Source organism: Canis lupus, chromosome 16 (genome assembly GCF_048164855.1).
Source record: "Canis lupus baileyi chromosome 16, mCanLup2.hap1, whole genome shotgun sequence".
In the NCBI taxonomy this organism is placed as follows: Eukaryota; Metazoa; Chordata; class Mammalia; order Carnivora; family Canidae; genus Canis; species Canis lupus.
In genome coordinates this window covers 16,838,946-16,861,429 of record NC_132853.1, presented here as the reverse complement: position 1 = coordinate 16,861,429, position 22,484 = coordinate 16,838,946, and the positions used below count along the sequence as shown (strand labels likewise).

General features: G+C 38.2%; 1 protein-coding gene across 1 annotated transcript in view; it reads right to left on the bottom strand.

Annotated features, from left to right (window-relative positions):
- Positions 1–22,484, bottom strand: part of BLMH (bleomycin hydrolase) — a 48,220-nt gene that overhangs the window by 9,800 nt on the left and 15,936 nt on the right. The window contains exons 7-11 of the mRNA XM_072779170.1: positions 14,334–14,489; positions 13,236–13,394; positions 13,052–13,119; positions 11,100–11,217; positions 8,042–8,111 (exon numbers count right to left, since the gene is read on the bottom strand). Of these exons, the coding sequence (XP_072635271.1) occupies positions 8,042–8,111; positions 11,100–11,217; positions 13,052–13,119; positions 13,236–13,394; positions 14,334–14,489 (571 nt within the window). The remainder of the gene's footprint in view (positions 1–8,041; positions 8,112–11,099; positions 11,218–13,051; positions 13,120–13,235; positions 13,395–14,333; positions 14,490–22,484) is intronic.

Genomic DNA, 22,484 nt, shown 5'->3' with positions numbered 1-22,484 from the left:
CTCCAGATCCTATGTTTCTTCACCTTTATCCTTCTCAAATCAATGCAAATACACCTTGGAGATGATCAGGTGAAAACAGTAGATCCTCTCTACAGGAGAAAGCAAATATATGCACAAAACTCTATGTTGAATGTGAGGAGATTTATCCCTAAAGCAGAGGCCTGTTACAGGTCAAAAGGAGCTATTGTGCCATTGTTTGTCCCCTCTCACAAATGGTAGCTCTTTCCTAGTCACACACTTTGATAAGGAAGAAGCAATCTGAGAACGCACACTCCCTCTGTTCCACATACATGTACTGTTTTTTTAGCCCGATTCATGCAGGCTCTCTGGTTAATAAAGATGGAGGAAAGAACTCTGATACTCCTATTTGGTAACAGCAGCACTTTTCCCAAGCTGGTAGAGACATGAAAACCCTGAGGCAACACAACAAATTTGTACCTTGCCCCTTTCCAGAAAGTTAGAAGCCTCTGCTTTTAGCTTGTATAATTTTCTCTTATTTCAGTATATTTAGCTCAATATTGCCTGTAATTTACGTAACTTGTACAAAACTGAATCTCAAACAGATCTGCATATACTACATTATCTTTTATAGGTAATATACATTTTTAGGGAAGCTGTCTTTGTCAAATTAAGAAATCTGAATCCCGGGGCACCTGGATAGCTCAGTTGGTTAAGCGATCAACTCTTGGTTTCAGCTTAGGTCATGATCTCATGGGTTGTGGCATTAAACTTTGGGATGGGCTTGAGGAGTGTGCCTGAGAGTCTCTCCCTCTGCCTCTCCCCCAACTTGCATGTGCAAACTCACTCTCTGGAGAACAATCTTTTTTCTTTTATTTATTTTTTTTTTTTACAGATTATTTATTTATTCACGAAAAACACAGAGAGAGAGGCAGAGACATAGGCAGAGGGAGAAGCAGGCTCCCCAGAGGGAGCCTGATGTGGGACTCGATCCCAGGAACCCAGGATCATGCCTTGAGCTAAAGGGAGATGCTAAACCACTGAGCCACACAACCATGCTCCTATCCTGAGTTACTCTACCTCCATGCCACGAGGAAAAATAAATACAAATGCATCAACAAATTTTGAGTTCTTATAAAGATGCTATGAACTATATATACTGAGTACCTCTGAGAAAAATATGGAATACTCCTTAAACTCTTCAGAGTTACATACATATGTATGCAGCATACAGTTTGAAATATGCACTCATGTATTATTTCATTTGATGGCTATAAACAAACTGTAGGACGTCATAAAGAAATAGAAATTATCCATGTTACTGATAGAGAAATGTGAAACTATACAAAGTTAAGTTATTGTCCAGGATCTATAATCAAGAAAGTAGTAACTGTCTCTTTCGGTTTCACGATAAACATTAGATGAAGGATATGATTTTTTTGCCTAGCTTTGGACATACTATCTCCAAAATCATATGGTATAGTTTGGCTGGTGAGGCTAGTTTTCAGGAAGCAGCAGAAGTCCAGATATAACCTGAATCAGCCAAATAAATTTCTTTCCAGATAAATCTCTAATATAATATGGCAACATCTCTTTGATGGAAATCAAGACATTCTCTTTTAGAAAGAAGCCTGGAAATGTCACTAAAATGAAGTCAGGAACAGAGAGGCTACTTGTAAGAAAAGATGAAGAATATGGGTTAAAAACAATTGTAAAGATTTATTTATTTATTTGACACAGAAATAGAGACAGTGCGTGCACACGCATGCACACACACACAAACAGCGGGAGCGGCAGGAAGAGGGAGAGGGAGAAGCAGACTCTCAGCTGAGCAGGGAGCCTGACCTGGGGCTTAACCCCAAGACCCTGGGATCATGACCTGAGCTGAAGGGAGACACTTAACTAACCCACCCAGACGCCCCTTAAAAAAATGTTAGATGTTCATCTGAAAGGTACAAAAGCAATTTGAAAAATGAAAAACTAATTTTGGTTCAAAATAAAAACTAGGAGAGACAAAATTTTTAAAAGAAATATTTTCAGGATGCCTGAGTGGCTCAGCAGTTGAGCATCTGCCTTCAGCTTGGGGCATGATCTTGGAGTCCTGAGATCGAGTCCCACATCAGGCTCCCTGTGGGGAGCCTGCTTCTCCCTCCGCCTGTGTTTCTGCCTCTCTGTGTTTCTCATGAATAAATAAATAAAATCTTAAAAATAAGTAAGTAAAATATTTTCTGGGGCACCTGGCTGGCTCAGTTGGTACAACATGTGACTCTTGATCTTGGGGTTGTGAGTTCAAACCCCTTGCTGGGTATACAGATTACTTAAAAAAAAAAAAAATCTTAAAGAAAAAAAAGAAATATTTTCTTTTCTACAGTGAAAAGATTTAGAAAATAATATTCTCCCTATCCTCACTCAATGGTTGTATTATGTAGCATATTAAGAAACCAGACTAAATGAACATTGAGAACTTTGCTATGATAATTCCATGTTCAGAATTCTGCTGTATCAGACTTTAAAACTAGAATACATCTCATGATTAAGTGAATCAACCATAAAGAAGTTCTATAATGACACTGGTTCACTAGGAAGACCATTCAAGAATTCAATTTATTGACTATCAGAAACACTTTATTACATGCATGCCAGAATTTGATAGTTATTGAAGTTGGGTGACAGGCACATGGGAGGTTCCTTAATACTATTCTGTTTACTTTATATATACTTGAAATTATGCATGATAATAAGGTAAAAAAATATAAAGCAGCATGGACACAATAATTCTGGGAAGTTATAGGTGGTTAAAGTTTTTTACTTGCCCAACGCACAATGTGTTGTTGTATTTGAACATAAACCTTCACAAGATATCCCATCCCTCCCTACTCATTCAGATCCGTAGCCATAATGGTGCTCCTCGGGCCCCTTCCCCTGGCATGGCACATTTACATGATGTCTCCAGATCCTTTATACTTTTATATGTCCCCCAACCACTAGTTTCTGATCACCAAAGATCATGAACTGATTTGTTGTTTCCATGAGTAGACCACATGCTGTTAGGACAGAGAAACTGAGAGGAAGCAAAGTTTAGTGGTTAAAAAAACAGGCTCTTGGCATCAGACTGTCTGGATTATAATTCTGGCTCCATCACTTATTAGCTAGATGACCTGCAGCTTATTTTGGTTTACAGTATACTCTTTTCAAGTGACTTACTAACTGAGAGAAGCACTAAAGGCTATTCTATTTTTAAATTCTTAAATGTTTTACCAAACTATTTTACTCTAACAAATAAGCCTACTGACTTTTCAAAATGAAAGACAATGTAACAAGTCCCAAGGTCTCTTCCTCATCCAGTTGTGAAATCAATTTTTTTTAAGATTCTAATTTTTAAAGTAATCTTTATATCTAATGTGGGGCTTGAACTCACAACCCAAGATCAAGAGTCAGATGCTTTAATGACTGAGCCCCTCCATTTTGTTGTGATCCATTAATGTACAAAATGCACAGCCAAGTATTTTAAGAAGCAAGTGAAAGAAGAAAGCCATGTTGGTAAAACAACATGTTAGACATGTGGTCCAATTTCAGTTCAGCTAAGAATGCTGGACTTCACCAAAAGGAAGTAACCCAAGGGGCCCAGTATGACCAGAATTAATTTCTCCTTTTACATCTCTTGGGGTCAGAAGGTACTTTTGTCCATTTTGGTAAACAGGTTATTCGATTTACTTCATCATCTCTGGCAAGAAAGGCCATGAACATGACCAATGGGGAAGACCAAAGCCAGGAGTGGGCAAAGGGCAACGGCAGCACGCCTAATTATCTCTGCTGTGTTTATATCTACACTGCTTTTTCAGAAACCATCAATCTTAACAGGCAGAAATAGAATAGAAACAAACGGTTAACAATGTTATCTACAGAAACAATCCCAGCAATGCTGCTTAAGATTGTTTTGTCTCCTGAGAGAGCACAGAGGTTCTGCCTCACATATGCTGGTCAATGCCCACCAGGATGACAGACAGGAGGGCCTTGCTGGGATGAATGTGTATCACCAGCATAATAACATACTACACATACTCTCCTAAGGTCAGGCCAAGTGTGCTAATTAATAAGTTAGATACGGTTTTCTTTCTTTCCTTACTGTTAAGTAAAAAGTAACATTGCTAAGGGGGGCCTGGGTGGCTCAGTTAAGCCACTGACTCTTAATTGGCTCAAGTCATGATTTCAGGGTTATGAGATCAAACCCCAAGCCCTGAGTTGGGCTCCATGTTAAGTGTGGAACCTGCTTAAGATTTTCTCTCCCTCTCCCTTTGCCTGCCCTCCCCCCCAAAAAAATTACTAAAAAATACATGAAAATAATTTATTTTGGCTTTGAGAACTACCCCCTACCCCCAATTAGCTCATATCTTTTTGCTCTACTGAAATGCTTTGCTCAGTTATTCAAGAACAACAAAAAAGTTAGTTTAATCTTCATTAGATAGTTGAAGATTTCACCAAGAAGGATTACAGGCAGATTATAGGGTGAATAAGACCTCAGCTCTCTCAATATAATGGAATTACTAAATTAGCAAAAATAAAATTTTTATTTAGTAGTAAAGGGGTACAGTTGATTGGGGAAAAAGAAATAACAAAGTGGCCCAGAATCTTCTTTAAGAGTAGGTATTTAGGGGCACATCTTGGTGGTGCAGGCCATTAAGCATCCAACTCTTGGTTTTGGCAGGGGTTGTGATCTTGGGATCGAGCCCCGAGTTGGCTCTCAAGCTGGCAGAGTCTGCTTGGGATTCTCTCTCCCTCTGCCCTTCCCCCTTGCTCTCTTGCTCTTTCTCATAAATAAATAAATAAATAAATGGTATTTAGGTTCAAAGTAATAAACAGTATTTAGGTTCAAAGTAAGTTCAATAACTTACACTGCAAACAGAACATTTGCCTGACTTAACAAGTGTTTATTCTATCTTAAATGGATATAACTGTGTAGTGTAAAACCTGAGAATTGTTTTTCTTTCTTTTTTTTTGTAATGCAAGGGCCTGACTTAAGCTTTGATTGCTAAGACATCCACTGCAGAGATGGCTATCTCAAATAAACACACTGCCAGCCACATGACTACATAAAGAGCCAGGCCACCTCCTTCCACTGAGGCTCCTTTGTTTTGGAGATCCTAGTTGATTTTGGTAACTGACCATTTAGGCCACTTGCTTCTTCTCTTCCCACACTTTAAGTTCCTGCTCTTATGTTTTAAATTCACCAATAAACAGTGAGCCCACGAAACCCGTCTCCCACCCTCAACTCCCATTAAAAGATAACTCCAGGCATGTGCATGCTCTCTGTCTACCTATAACACTGATGTGTTGGCTCCAGGTGAGCTGTGTAATTTCCAGGTTCTGTAAGCAATAAACCTTTATTTTTTCAAAATTTCCTGATGGTTATTGCTGAAGGGCATCTTGCAAACAAATAAAAACCACAAGGACTGATCAAGCCACAACATTGGTTATTGGCAGGCTGAGACTAACAAAAAACATACTACTAATCTATAAACCGAGTGACTGTTACAGATGGAAAAAATATCATAGAAGCAAGCCAAAAGATCCAGGCTCATCTAAACCATAACTTTAGTCCATTTCCTAAGCATTAACCTTTATGATAACAAACCCAATTACAGGGACCAAATTAGACCAAAAATGAAACAGAAGCTACAGAAGTGCATATGAAGCAATATCTTATGTTTTAAAATGTTACAAATATTGGGACGCCTAGGTGGCTCAGTGGTTGAGCACCTGCCTTCAGCCCAGGGTGTGATCCTGGGGTCCCGGGATCGAGTCCCACATCAGGCTCCCTGCATGGAGCCTGCTTCTCTCTCTGCCTGTGTCTCTGCCTCTCTCTGTGTGTCTCTCGTGAATAAATACAAATCTTTAATAAAATAAAATAATAAAATAAAATATTACAAATATCAAATCCTTCCAATTCAAGGCAAGCTATCCCTTTGCATTCATTTCTTTACTACCAATTTGCAGATGTAACTATATCATGAGTTATCTTAATCTTTCTGCTAGGTTTGTTAAGCTTTCTAACCTTTTCCACCTGATCCCAATGTGTATTTGTCTTAAAACTCATCATATAAGGAATCGCTAATTTTAAAAAATACCTTACTTTAAGTCATAATATAACAAGCACCATATAACCATAAAACAATCGCAGAAATCACAGAAGTACACCCAACTGCTGATGAACAGAAATGCACGAATAGCACTTGTATTTGTTTACACAGAAACACTGAGCTGCTGAGTTTCACAGCAGATCCCAAGGATGGTCAGCCAAAATTCACAAGGATCACATCACGGGGAGATGAAAAGACTGGGAATGACAAATTATATGGCTTTCAGGTTTTGGCCTGTGCTGCTGAATCACAGCATACTCAAGTTCAAAGCTCAATTTCTAAAATAGCAGTTTTCAAATAAAAATGACTGATGTCCCATGTGTTCACCCCCAAACCTCTGCACTCCTCCTCTTCTACCTCTTACCATTGGAAATACTAAAAAACACAACTGGGAAACCACTATCTAAACAGGTAACAAAGAGTTGCTGAGATCTCTATTTTCTTTTTCTTTTTTAGTAAGGAAATTTCTGGCTGATTCTTGATTGGTGGGATGTATAATGAAGTTTGATTCCAAACGTTTGGGTATCTCACTCAATTTCCTACCTATTTCTTCTCAGTCTTCTAGCTAGTCTAGTAAGCTGTGGTTATTGCATTTTTCCTAGTCAGAATCCACTGGCTAAATGTTAAGAATATGGACTCTAGGAAAGAGCTGCTACAAAATACCACCAACACAAGTGAATATACACGCTCACTTGCATAATACTCTATGGTGGTTGCCACTTTGGGTTAGAAACTGTAAAACTTAAAGCATAAAAACACCTTGCAGCTCCCAGGTGACTCAGTCAGTCAAACATCTGCCTTCGGTTCAGGTCATGATCCCGGAATCCCAGAATCAAGTCCCACATCAGGCTCCCTGCTTAGTGGGGAGTTTGCCTTTCCTGTCCCTTGGCCCCTCCCTCTGCTCCTTCTCTCTCTCTCTCTTTCTCTCTCGTGCACGCACAAATACATAAAATCTTTTTTAAAAAAACCAACAATACAAAAAAAAAAAAAAAAAAAACCTTAAAAGGCTTTTATCTAAACTATGAAAAACTGTCTTGAAAAGTAGGGTCTCAAAAATTTGCAAGAATATACCCTAAGCTGTTAATTGATGGTGATCTCTGGGTGATAGAATTACTTTAAATTTTTATTTTCTTCATTTTGCTTATATATGTGTTTTTTTACTTTTCTTTTTTTTTTTTAAGATTTTATTTATTTATTCATGATAGTCACACACAGAGAGAGAGAGAGGCAGAGACACAGGCAGAGGGAGAAGCAGGCTCCATGCAGGGAGCCCGATATGGGATTCGATCCCGGGTCTCCAGGATTGCGCCCTGGGCCAAAGGCAGGCGCCAAACCGCTGCGCCACCCAGGGATTCCTTTTTTACTTTTCTACGACTCATATATTACAACTGTTTGCTTTTAGCCCAATCACTATAATCTCCTTAAGACTTCTGCCTGGGTATTGATTTGTCAGAATAGAATAGTTCTAAATGGTAACCATTAGAAGTCTTTGGACTTCACAACGTCTAAGGAGACTCCAACAAATGCTTAAGGTTTCTTGCCAATCCCATTCTCCCATTCAGAAGGTTCTGACTTTCTAGAGAGTTTGTGCAGTAGATGAAAATACACCAGATGCATTATAGGAAAGCATCCTGGCAAAGGGAATTCAACCTTCTCACTGGTCAAGTGGTTTTGGTACAAAGAGGTTTGGTAGGGTCAGCATGATTTACAATGAAGACCAGCACATACTGGTCTCAGAATCAACTTGGGGGTTTCAGGCATACCATGTCGGTCAGAGATCAAGGGGGCAAACGAGATCCTCAGGTTTTCTGTGCAATAGTCTATGCAATGGATTAATTACTAAAAAAATGCTCTACACCAGAGCAGCTTTTACCCATATCTCTTAGGAGGCAGAGAGTAGTGAAAACTCCAGTCACCCTGAGTTAGCATTGTTAGACTAAGCTCACCTTTGTGGCCATGATCTTCACCCCATGAATTCTCCACTCTCCATTTCACAAATGCACCATCCTGATCATCCTGCAAAAGAGTGGATAACAGTGTATAGTCTGAAACAGATCCCTCCTGCTGAAGTATCATATAGTTTCAGCTCTTCTTCAGCCACTCAGAAGAAATAGCCTTCTCTATACAGCTATGATATACATGATCAGGGCCATGTATTCTTTACTATAACTAAGGGGATCTAATAAAAGTGGCGTTTAACTCTCTTGGGAGTAAAAATGCAATAAACCTAACAACAAATACTATTTTCTCCTTTATATTCGATGCTAAAAATAAACATATTAAAGTGCTACTTAGCTGACAATATGAAATATCAAATTACTAAAAGTGGTCAACACCATCTGAACCCAGGGACCCTTGCTTTTAACCAATCAGCAGTCTCTGTAAAGGCTTCCTACTGTATTCATCTTAGAAATGACTCTAAGACCTGGTCAGAGTTTCAAAAGAAAACAAACACATTCTCATCATACTGTCTAATTTTCTACTCAATGCAACCAAGTAATGATATTCCCCAAATGTGTGCTTTTATTGATTCAGTTACATAAATATGGAATTTAATACAATAGAGATTAAATGGCAAAGCAAAAGTACAAAGACTATTTTCATAAAACAAAATCCAGACAGTTCTTCTATTGTTCTCCCTCTTTTATCTTCATTAATAAAATAAACTCAATTATAATCTTCTTAAAAGGACAATGATAGTTATCATGATAACCTTCATTTATAACCTTTACTATAGTAACACAGAAAGGGACAAGAGGAAGGCTCCATTTGGGAAAAGACTTTTTTCTTTTACATTTACCCAGGGCATTTGCTGATGTCAAAACAACTCAAATCTTTGAGAAGAGCCCTGGCCCCTAATGATTTCATCTGTCAACTCCCACTTGCATATAACTGCATGAGTCTCATCTACATGGGATCTAACTCTACTCTTTTCTTAGCTCTCAATAATTTTCAGTCTCAGAAATAGCCAACTATCAAACTAACAAGTTTCAAACACTCTTATCTGTCCTACCCCTTAATCTTGGCCCCGGGTACCTTCAAAACCAAATAATTAGGGCAGCCCCGGTGGCATAGCAGTTTAGCGTCGCCTGCAGCCTGGGGTGTGATCCTGGAGACCCAGGATCGAGTCCCACATCAGGCTTCCTGTATGGAGCCTGCTTCTCCCTCTGCCTGTGTCTCTGCCTCTCTCTCTCTCTGTCTCTATGAATAAATAAAATCTTAAAAAAAAAAAAAAAATAACAACAATTAAACTATATATTTTGGGCTAGCCTACCAGATGTCTGTTTTGGTTTTCCACTTCCCCATTGTAGTACATTTTTACTTTCCTTTTAAATATCACCGTTAGAATCTATACCACCTAAGGTCATTTACTATGAGTCTGCAATTGATTCCTCTTCTTTCCTTTGCCTGCATGACCTAGATAGAGCTGTTCTCTGTGTCATCTACAAATATGGTATAATACCTGGACCTCCAACACAGATTCCAAGAAATCAGCAACCAAGAAAAATAACCTAGAATATAGCTACTACCATTTACCTTTGCATAATTATTCAAATGTAGTACAAACTAGTATTGGTAGCCAAAAACACAAAGTGGCGGGATCAGAGAGATCTCAATATAGAATTCCAGTTATGATAACATAAATTCAGCTCTATACTATTAGCACATAAAGTAGCTCCATTTCCCTGAGGAAAAAAATGGCACGTTAATAAGCCATACCAATCAAAGAATGGAAGTTTCAGAGAAAATGACATGGTGTGTATGATTTTTATTTCTCAAAATTAGGAGTATAATAGAGATGGAAAATGATAAAAAGCTGAACCTCTCCTGGAAAATACTGGTTTTTCATTTATTTTTGTTTTTTAATAATTCTCTAAATAATTTGAGTATATTATACATACACTGAATTTTACAATATGGTAGGTCCAAATATATAAATATAAACCACTTAAGGGACACCTGGGTAGCTCAGCGATTGGTTGACCATCTGCCTTTGGCTAGGGTTGTGATCCCAGGGTCCTGGATCAAGTCCTGCATCGGGCTCCCTGTGGAGAGCCTGCTTCTCTCTCTGCCTATGTCTCTGCCTCTCTCTCGGTCTCTCTCATGAATAAATGAATAATAATAAGAAAAGAAAATCTTAAAAATAAATAAATAAATAAAAGCCACTTAATATTTTATTTTAAGTATTTTAGTATTTTACTTACTTTGGTATTTTGTTCTATTTCTTATAGCATTTTATGAAAAGTTCCTTCTAACACTTTGCTTCTAATATCAAGGTAGTTACTCTTTAACTTTCTATCCAGTAATTTGGCTGGAAAAAGAACACCTTTGCTTGTGTTGGTAAAGAATTAAAGTAGTTTTAAGTCTTTTCTTCCCATGATCCCTGAGCACAGGAGTGAAATATATACTCTACAGCCTAGAAATGGGAAAGCTTATTTATGAAAGATAAAATTTCAGTTATTGTTTCCAATACATGGTTCCAGAAATAGCGATACTACTATTCAGAGTATTTCATAGGAAATTCTAAATACTTTACGTCCAATTTTCTGAATAGCTCTGTATAAATCCTATAATGGGCAAGGAGTCCACAAATTACTGTATTGACATTTTATTGCAGAAGAATCTGAATGACAAATGAAAAGAAGGTAAGTCTGAAAACGTAAGTCATCAAAATATGAACACTTTCAGGGTACATTTTAATTCCTTATAAATAGAACTTATCTTTTCCCTCAGGTTTTCTCTTCAAATCAAGAACTTCCAAAGTCACAGAAAAGCTGTTACTTCCTTATTCCTGTTTGACCCAAATTTTACTCTTCATGGAAAGTTCCTATTTTTATTACCTCTGAGCATGCAGCCAAACCCCAAGTGACGCATGTACAATGTCTTGCCTGGAAGCTAACTTTTAACAGAAATCACATGAATGAAGATCTGTTGGATAACAGTCTACAGGAGAACGTAGGTCCATCTGGGCAAACACTGCAATAAGCATGCTGAGGGTCATACCTTCTCTGAGACAGCGGTGAAGGTCATGGCGTGGGTCATAAGTGACTCACCAAAAGTCAGCCTCTCAGCTTTATTCATGTTCTTCAAGGAGACACCAAACACTAACTCATGATCATAGCTGTAAAAAAGCATGGTAGTACAAAATAAGGACAGTATAATCATGGGGAAAACTGACTTCTGGTTGCAAAAGGAACATAAAAGAAACTGAAGGAGTTCTACAGTCCAAATATGGGCTGTGGCTCTTCAGAGAATATGGTACACATGCAGAATTTGGTCTTTCTTTTTTTTTCTTCTTTTTTTTTTTTAAGATTTTATTTATTTATTCATGAGAGACACAGAGAGAAAGAGAGAGAGAGAGCGTGAGCAGAGACACAGGCAGAGGGAGAAGCAGACTCCATACAGGGAGCCCGACATGGGACTCAATCTGGGGACCCCAGATCACGCCCTGGGCCAAAGGCAGGGGCTAAACCGCTGAGCCACCCAGGGATCCCAGAATTTGGTCTTTCAATGGGATTCCATTCTCTACGTGTGGCAAGAGTACTGAGGAAAATATGAAGTCAACAAATTTCCCATCTCAAAGGCTGACAAGTTTGTGATGATCATTTGGCAAGAAAACCTCAAAAAAAATTTTTTTTTGAAGTAACCTCTTTTAAAAATGGTCTCTTCTGTGGGGTGCCTAGGTGGTTCAGCTCAGGTCATGATCTCAGGGTCAGGAGATTGAGCCCCTCATTGGTCTCATGCTGGGTGTGGAGCCTACATAAGATTCTCTCTCCCTTTGCCCCTCCCAGCCCCTCCCACTCTAAAAAAAAAAATCTCTTCTGAGCTGAACCACCCAGTTTCTGAACTCCTTTAGACCACTGCTGACAGTAAAATTTAAATAATGTCAAAAAGATTAGAGAATATCTGTCAAAGTTTAAAAAATCATGAATTCTCTCTTTTAGCAGATTTCTCTTCTCTGTTGTTAAATGTCAAATTATTTACTCAACTTCTTAAAAGTAACAATAAGAAACCAAAAGGGGCATAATAGGGAATTCTGTATGATTTAGTTAGCAAATGAACCTTCACTGCCATAAGCAAACAGGAGGCATGCTTTAAAGTATGCACGTAAATTAGTTCTAGTTGCCATAAAGACAAAATATATAAGGCATCAAAGTAGGAGAAGTAGTTAAGAAGGAAGAAATAGCAAACAAGAAGTGTAGAAAACCTTTCATCGCACCTCAAATGTACTGAGCAGATTTACACAGTAATCAATTCTTTTTTAAAAGTGCTTTTCTCAGCGGCCCTCGTGGCTCAGTGGTTTAGCGCCGCCTTTGGCCCAAGGCATGATCCTGGGGACTAGGGACTGAGTCCCACATTGGGCTCCCTGCATGGAGCCTGCTTCTCTCTCTGCCTGTGTCTCTGCACCTCTCTCTCTCTGTGTCTCTCATGAATAGATAAATGAAATCTTTAAAAAATAATAATAATAATGAAAGTGCTTTTCTCATATAGGATAGTTTTTTAGGAACATGCAATAATTTCAACTCAGATATGAAGTATGATATTAACTTCCCAGGTTAGAGCATATACATATGTGGAGCTTATGCAGTGAGTCCTTAAACTCTACAAGATGGAAAAGATAGGGGGGAACCCTGGGTTGCTCAGCGGTTTGGCGCCTACCTTTGTGTGATCCTGGGGTCCCGAGATCGAGGCCCACAATGGGCTCCCTGCATGGAGCCTGCTTTTCCCTTGGCCTGTGTCTCTGCCTCTCTCTCTCTCTCTCTCTCTCTCTCTCTCTCTGTGTCTCTCATGAATAAATAAAATCTTAAAAAAAAAAAAAGATGGAAAAAGATAGAACCGCCCTCAGGCCAACCTTCATCTTTGGGTGAACCTCAGCTAAGTCATTTCATACCAAGAGTGCAATCCAACAGCAATAGCCCACAGATGATTTTCTATTTTAAATCTCTTGTACTCACACATTCATGTCACTGAGGCCCAGCTTGCCACTGAAGTGTTTTCCAACATCACAGCCAAACCACACAGCCTAGAAACAGAGGAAAGAAGAAAAAAGAGTCAACATAAATCCTGCCTGCCTATTACATCAAATAAGTAGAGAAGAAATTTTAACCCCAATGAGGAAGACCCAGAAAAGACACCAACCTCTCCATCTTTGATGGAGGCAGCAACCATCTTTTTCAAGAAGTCAATGGGCTGGTTGTTATAGAGAGTTTTTCTCCCGCCAACCATATTGCTTAAGTAGTCCACTGTGTAAACTCTGTTGTACTTGTGCTGCGGCCGAGGGTCATTCACTAAACAAATCTATTGAGATTAACGCATGTTGATTAGAACATAAAACCAGGAATGTCAAACAAGCAGACACCTTTCCTCTATATTCATACATGGGCATCAAACTCATCACTTCTGCCTACAAGAATAAAACACTACAAATACCTTGTTAAAGAATAAAATAAAGAATAAAATAAAAAATAAAGAATAAAATAAAACAAAGAAACAAAAGGTGGCAAAGTCATGTGAAGAGAGATTCTTGCATAACCTAGTTAGTGCAAGGGACACCCTTTGGGAGCTGCATCTAATTGTTTTTCCTACTAGAACTACCTCCAAACTAATTCTGACGAATTGTATGCCCTGAACATGGCAAGATAGAGATCCTGTCACTATAAGACTCCTGCTCTCACGTTACAAGACAGGCTCAACTCCTGGCAACACAGCAACCAAGCTGAGTTTCCACTCCTAAAACAAAGCCACTTGTAAGAGGGTCGAAATGCCAATAGAGTAAGAGGCTCTGATCATCTTGCTAGTTAGCTGGAGAAGACCTGAAGAGAACAGGAAAAACCTGAAGAGAACAGTGCTTTAAGGACAGCGCTCCTTTCTATGAGAAAGTCCCCAGTGAGGCCCACAGTACAGAGATGCTCGGAACTCATGGTGAGAAACACTTCATCTCCTTTCATTGGCTTGCACCTTAGAATAATTCTGGGACCAAACTGGAGGAGTGTGTGGGAATTAAACTGACCGCTGGCCTTTAGTTAGAAAAGTCTCCGAAGAGGAGCAATGGGGAAAGATGACAGATCCTCAGATGACCAACTTTATCATTACATACATAAAATACCTCAAAGGAAAGGAAAAAAAAGTTTGTTCAGTGTCTAGTTTGATGACCAAGCAAAGAATCTTAGACCTTTCCTTGTAGTCAACAGGTATTTGAAAATAAATAGCCAGTGGCTGCCAGTGCCAGTCTCCAACCTTATTTTCCATATTGAAGAGTGGCTTGACATGTTCCCTGTAAAACTCCAATGGTGTTATGGGACCAATCCTCTGATAATTTTTATCTTTGTCTCGATACTCCCAGGTGAATGTCTCTGGTGGATTACCCAAACAAATGCACACCACTCGGAATATCTGGAAGAAAGGAGAAGGACAAATGAGCAATGGCTGGGGAAAAGCCTTACTTTTTACCTCTTTGCTTTCCTCAAGCTTGGGAAACACTAGAAATTAGCAGCTAAATCAAGCTAGAAGTTTCACAGGAAATCTAATATTGTTCCAGAAATTTGAAGGTTGAGGTCCAGGATTTGATATCAGTTGACTTGTGAGTTCATAAACACTGAACAATACAATTCTGAAATGTTAATATTCAGTACTTAGTATTTGCCCTGCAAATTAAACTTTAGTCAAGAAACCACTCACCACTGATACCCAACAAGACCTGGGTTGCTACTCTGCTGATTATATTTCAAGTGACAAATAATGACACATATCATAAATGGATTTTCTTCCCTTTAGGTATCTAGGTTTTGCTTTGATTGTGACGGGGTCTCCACTCATAGAAAAGGCATTCACTTTTCAGTTGGAGCTTGGAATAACTTTCAAGGGAAGATACCACTTTTTGGGTTGAGACCCTACCAAAGTTTTTAATGATGTCACACCTTCAAGTTAGCATCATTACAATCCAAGGATATATTTTGTATCATTTTCATCTTATAAAAAGACAAAAATAGAGGCATACAGAGATACCTTATAAAAGGTCACAGTATAGAAAGGCTTCTTCTGCTATATCAAATTTGCTGTATCTTTTTAAAATATAACAAGATCAGCTTCTTCTTCCACCCCACAGTTACTACCCTGATTCAATTTCATCACTTATTACCTGCATTATTTGTACTACACATTTTTTTTTAAGATTTTATTTATTTATTCATGAGAGGCAGAGACACAGGCAGAGGGAGAAGCAGGCTCCATGCAGAGAGCCCAATGTGGGACTCGATCCTAGGACTCTGGGATCACAACCTGAGCCGAAGGCAGACACTTAACCACTGAGCCACCCAAGTGTCCCTGTACTACACATTTGTATACTCCATTACATACAAGAGAAATGGTTCTTATATTTATTTAGCATGCTTCTTTTGTGCTAGATACTGCATATCCGCTAGGTTCTTTTAATTCTCATAACTCTCTCTTAAGGTATAATCTCCCTTCCCATTTTTCCCTCCTAAAAGATTGAGAGATTAAGTAAACTGCCTAAGGCCACATAGCAAATAAGTGCAAGAACCATGATCTAAATGAAGGTGATACATTGTTTTAAAAAAATATGTATCGCTGTATAAGTACAGGGTTTAAGAAAAGGGAACATTTACTAAATGTCTACTGCATTGTACTATAATCTTTGAATATCACATCTCTGAATCTTTTCAACAAAAGTAGTAGATATTATTCCTATTTTACAGATAAGGAAACCAACATTCAAGGAAATAAATAACTTGACTGAAGTCAGAAAACTAATAAATGGCAGAACTAGGAGTTGAACTCAGATCTGATTTCAGTGGCATTTCCATACCCCCACAAATCAAGCATTTATCACTGTAACTTTCTGGGTTTCAAATAATTTGTCTCCTCCAAAAGACTTCAATTCTTAAGGATAAGGACCAGGTCATGGATATTTTGTCTCTCCTATAACATCTAGCACTATATTTGATCTAGATATGATAGCTGACCTGAACACTGTTCTAGTCTCCATATCATTAGAGGATGAATAATTTTAGAAGCACTAGTTTCTTCAAGTCATTTCCTATTGAAGATTCCATAATGCTTCCGTATTACCTCCCACAACAAATCTAAACTCTGAAACTTATTATTCTCACTTTTTTACTAAGACATAACATATTCAGTAGGTATGTAAAGTGGACTAATTTGAAACATACAACTCTATTCAACTTTTCACATACACTTATACTCATATAACTACCATTTAGATTAATATATGAAACATTTCCAGACTCCTGAGGTTCCCTGGATCCTCTGCAATCAATAACCAACACTTCCCCCAAGGTAAGTGGCATTTTAACTTATATAACCAATGATTAATTTTGTCTTTCTTTAAGTTCATATAAATGGACTCATATAGCACATTCTTTTTTAAATTTAAATTAAATTAATTAACATATAGTGTATTATTAGTTTCAGAGCTAGAGTTCAGTGACTCATCAGTCAGCATATTCTCTTTAGTGTCTGATTCTTTGGTTGACATAATGCCTACGAGTGGGCTTACTAATCCATTCTTCACTGCTCCGTAGTATTCCGCTGTGTAAACACATTATGGTTTATCTACTCTCCTGTTCATGAGACATGAGAGTTGTTTGCAGTTTGGGTTAGTATGAATAAAGCTACTATGGACATTTTTATCCAAACAGTTCTCAAAATGGTTGAAGGAACTTATATATTCAGCAGTATGAGAGAAAAAAAAAAAAAGTAAGGAAATTTCAATTGTACTTCATTCCTCCTAATACCTGACATTCTATTTTTAATTTTAGCCATTTTGATGGTTATGTAATTGAATCTCAATGTGGTTTTAATGTGCCTTTCCCAGTTTTTAAAGGCCCCTTGTAACTTCACCAAACATTATTTCCCACCATGGACCCTGCTCTCCAGTCAGACTTGTCTGGGTCTCTTTACTGTCCACTGAATGCACTCAACTCACTATCACCTTCATAATTTTGTTATTTCCTCTGTTCCTGAGATCCCAATCCTACTCCCATACTTTATAGCTCAGTACAGAATACTCTTCCCTCAGAAAGTTTTCAGTTTTCATTAATTATTCCAGCTCACACAAACCATTCTTTGAACACTTCTGGCATAAAATTTTTTTTTAAAGATTTTATTTATTTATTCACGAGAGACAGAGAGACAGAGAGCGAGAGAGAGGCAGAGACACAGGCAGAGGGAGAAGCAGGCTCCATACAGGGAGCCCAACGTGGGACTTGATCCCAGGACTCCAGGATCACGGCCTGGACCAAAAGTGGCGCTAAACCGCTGAGCCACCCGGGCTGCCCCTGGCATAAAAATTTAACATTTGATTCCATAGAGCCATTTATGTTTCTCTAAGGTCTTCCCCACCACTAGACTTAATCAGTACGGACAGGAACTAGGTCTTAGACATATCCCAACAAGCCCTAGAAGAACCACATTAAAACAGTTTTCTTAAATCAAAAGTTCTCTAGCAACTGGCATGAAATTTGAATTCAGTTCAAACTCAGCTTCTGCTCTCTTTAAAAACATTCTGATGGTTGAGGCCTTATTCACAGGTATAGACAATATTTTCCTACACTCCAACATCCCAGAACTCGGTAATAGTTAAGTCAAACATGCCAGCTCCAGGCCATTTCTGACAAATGGACCATGGACTCACACCTGTCACAAGCTGATTATACTAGGAAATCATCATCTATCAATTCCATTTATAATTAAGGACATTTCTCGTTTTCCTCCAGTTAAGGGAAGAACAATGGCTCCCAAAATAACACCGGTTTTTTTTTTTTTCTCATTTCATCTACTAGAAACTTATACTTTGGAAAATTCTCTGTTAGAATGAAAATCTCTGAACTTTGTCCTTCTAAATTTTAAGAAAAGGTGTACTAAATATGGATACGATTAGGGTAGCCTATCCTATGTTGCAGAGTCATTCCTGGAAGCAGTGGAGCTATTTTATTTTTAAAATAATGTCCTACGAATTCTATGGGCTCTTTCCATCACTGTGGTCTCAACCTAGGAAGATGACTAACTCAGAGGATGACCTGTGCCATATCCCAAAGGTACCCGAAAAGCAGGCAAAAGCTTAGAGAACAAAACAAAGCTATAGCCTCTAAGAAACACTTCTCTTTCCCCTCCTTCTCCTAGGACCTATTCTACTCTGGAGAACCCTGCTGTCCTTAACCTGAACCCACATTCTTTTTTCACTTTCTAGTCCTTCCCCTTCAGAAATATCTGCTCCTACCTTTGTTCTAGTGAAATCACCAGATAATCTATGCCTCTCCCATCCTCACCCATCACTTTTACTCTGAAAGACCACGTTAAAAGCTTAGTTTTGGGTACTCCTTAGCTGTACTTGAGTGGTTGATTTCAGAAGCCAGAACCTTTTCCAGTTTGACCTTGAGGGAAATTTATTAGATACCCTCGTCCCTATCTGACTTCCTCATCCATCAGGGAACACATTCGTAAGATCTCCTAATGCTTAGTTTGCATTTGTATTTTATCATCAAAACCGAAATTGCTATGTATTTATTTCTCTTCATCATCCCCACTGCATTTCAGGCCTCAAAACACTTGGGAGAGACTGGAACCTGATACCACGGTTCAAATTTATGCTCTGAACCAAAGCTAGAAAACAAGGAACAAGCCTGCTTGTTACATTAGGCCAATGATTAAGGAAAAAGAGATTCTTAATTCATGGGTTATTATAGAAGACAGAGCAGGATTCTACCATCTTAATAGAAGCAGATTAACCAACGGAAGAGGTTATGCTTGCCTTTCATTTTGTTATGTTCTGTTTTCCAAGAGAGAATATTCCTTTACCAGTATTTACTATATGGGCCTGAACAGTTGGTCCTTAAACCACCTCTCTCTTAAGGCTGTATCATTCTCAGGTTGGTTTCTACTACTGAAGAGGCAGGGCATCATATGAGCAACTGTAATTGAACTACTCTAACCATGGATGAATGAGTTGTTTGGGATTCACATGGACTAGAAAATCATTTGTATTTGCTCAGCACCAAGGTCACATATGGCAACCGTACAAATCTGTCATGAGGAGGACACTGTCATTGGTAACTATGCTCAAGACAATGACAATGAAAGTGTACAGCTAGAACACGCTTTGATGAGGAAAGTTTTATAAACTTAAATGATGTGTACTTTTTTTTACAGCTTTTATTTTAATTCCAGTTAATGTACAGCATAATAGTAGTTTCAGGTGTACAATATAGTTAATTCAACACTTCCACAGAGTATCCTGTGCTCATCATGACAAGTACACTCCTTAATGCCCATCACCTATTTAACCCATCCTCTTATCCCCTTCCTTCTGGTAACCATCACACTGTTAAATGATGTGTACTATCAACTTAGTATTTGTTACACGTGTATGGCCATATATCAGTGAGACCATTTTGATCAATTCTTAGTCAACCAAGGGTGGTTTATCAAGCTCTGCCAGACAGTGGCCAATAAAAAGGAAAGGCTAGAGCTAAGCCCATTGATATTAAGACAACTAGGTGAATTTGTTTACTTTTAAATACATTTTAAATATAAATACAGATGTTTTACACTATAATTTACATAGTACCTTACTATTTGGCTCTATCTAAAGTAAAAAATGTTAAATCATTTCCTCCTTCTCCCCAAAAATACATTAGTGGAAATTCAAATTTTTGCTATCTAAATGGATTCTATGGTGAATCCTTCTGCAAGATAAATGCTTATGCCCTATTGCATATGTTTTATAAATCTGAAATTTTATTAAAGATGCCTATAATGCATAAATGAAAGTAAGAGTGACATCCTTTTTTCTAGAATTTTAGTAAAACCATAATTTGAGACATGTTGCTTTGTTTTATATTATTTGTTTACCATGATTATAATTATCCAAAGCCATTCACATTCACGTCAGTTTGTAACACTCTGGAAAGAGTACCGGGCTCGAAGCCAACTAAAATAGTTAAATGAGCTCTAACTTAAAAAAATTTTCCAAAGTATAATCTCCAGAGTCCCTGATACTATATCTTCTTGATAAGAGGATCTGCTGTTCTAAAATAACATTCCCTGTTCTCAAAGGTACAAAACTGACAAGAGAGCTTTGGACAGCCAATTCTGCTCTCTGGTGGTCAACCTGGGAGCATCACCTACTTCTCACGAGATACATTTGGCTTTCAGAACAAAAGAAAGATACCAGACATTGAACACAAGTCATTACACACAATTGAATACAGTTAAGACTAAAAGCATATTCCTCAGAATATAAGTACATATGTAAAGCCACAATTAGCCCATTTAGGAAAATATATTTGTGACTTCAATTGAAATTACCCATTCCCCATCCCAGCACTTCCTATCTTTCCTTTATTTTTGTTCATAGCACTTACCTTCTGGCATATTATACTTTTTACTTATTCTATTCATCTCTATTAGAAAGTAAACTATACGAAGGCTGGAATTCCTGTCTGTATTGTTGACTGCTAAATCCCCAATGCCTAGCTGGACAGTATCAGGTATATATGTTAAAAAAAAATATTTACTGGATAATTACTCGTAATTGTGATTTTATATTACACTTAGCATCAGAACCAATCCAATAAAAAAGTATTAAAACAGAGTCAAGGGAGTGCATCCAGGGAATATAGGTTTTCCAATATGCTAGAAAGCTGAAGGTAGAAAGATCTATTCCTTAATGTCACCTGGGAACTGAGTCTGCTTTCCTCTGAATTGCCCAACCAAATAATAAGGTGACCCTGCTGATTCTGAATATAGTTTTAAAAATGACAATAAAATAAAATAAAAAATAAAAAAATGACAATAATAACAATAACCTGGAAGAATCCAAAGTTTGTAATTATTCCTTTAAATATAGACTATTAGAGGATATTGTCTTAAAATTGTGATGTGGACCAAATATAAGAGGGCAGGGCAGCAATATGCCAAAAATTGATCTTGGTGAAGGAGTCACTGAGATCCTTCCCTCGCACACTTTGAGGAGTAAAGGGAAGCTCCGCTGCCATATGCCTCATCTATAGCTGCCTCTTGTGGTCAACTGGCTTCTATGATTTTATATCCTTGGCTAATTAAAATTACTGGAAGTTGAAACTAACTTCACAATGTGAATATGAGGACCAACTTGTAATGCATCAAAAAGCTGCAGCTGGGGTCAGAAAGGCAAAAGTCTTATTTCCAGTTTATATTCATTTTGTATTTGTTGCCTATATTATTACCTATTATATTGCCTATAAGTAGGCAGAATGTAAATTATAAAGAAAATTCTGCCTCTCAAGTCTAATTTTATGAAGAAAGGTCTATTGTAATTGGTCTCTAAAAATACTTTTCCCAGAGAGATCTGTTCATTTTCAACGATTTGCTGAAATCTAACATGGTGAATAAAGGAATGGAAAAAGAAAAAAGGACACAGAAAGCATGAAGCACGGAACAGGAAGCAATGGATGTGTGGATCTCAAAGACAAATGATGTGGCTGTGAGTCAATTCCCATACACCTGGCTCAGTGGGAGACCGACGTGGGGGATGGGGGAGTAAAGTGGGGGCAACAGCTGAGTGAGTCATGAATCTTTACAAGGGTGAGAGCTTAAAGTCGGCTACAGGCAGACATGGAATGGAGGAAGGGTTACAATGGAAAGGCAGTTCAAAGATAACCTAACAACTTGTAATGGAGTAAAACTAGTGAAGGTAAAAGATTTCAGGGCTTGGAACCACTACAGAAGTGACAGAATCTTGGAATCTTTATTTGTATTTACAAAACTGGGTTGTTGAGAGAGTGTACAATAAAATTTGAAGCACTGTAGAAATACTAGTTGCTACTATTGTTATAAAAGTTACAAAGTTACAGTGCCCTTAAGAAATCATCTGCTCCTGGGGCAGCCCAGGTGGCTCAGCGGTTTAGCGCCGCCTTCAGCCCAGAGCCTGATCCTGGGGTCCTGGAATCAAGTCCCTGCACGGAGCCTGCTTCTCCCTCTGCCTGTGTCCCTGCCTCTCTCTCTGTGTCTCTCATGAATAAATAAATAAAATCTTAAAAAAAAAAAATTCATCTGCTCCTTACTGACCAAGGAATTAAGCTCAAAGGTAAATGGACCTATTGATCACAGAGTAGAAAAGTCATACGGACACAAAAATGTAACAGAAAACAGGTGAACTATGAAGAAAGAAAATTCAATGTGGAAGTAAACAAGCTAGTTACAAGAGGGAAGGAGTAGGGACCTTGGTGACTGCTCATGTGCAGAGCAGAGAAGACAGCTCTCTACTGCTTTCTAGTGGAGAATGAAAGAAAGGCAATGATTAAAAACAGAATCAACGGGTGTCTGGGTGTTGCAGTCAGCTAAGCACCCAACTCTTGGTTTCAGCTCAGA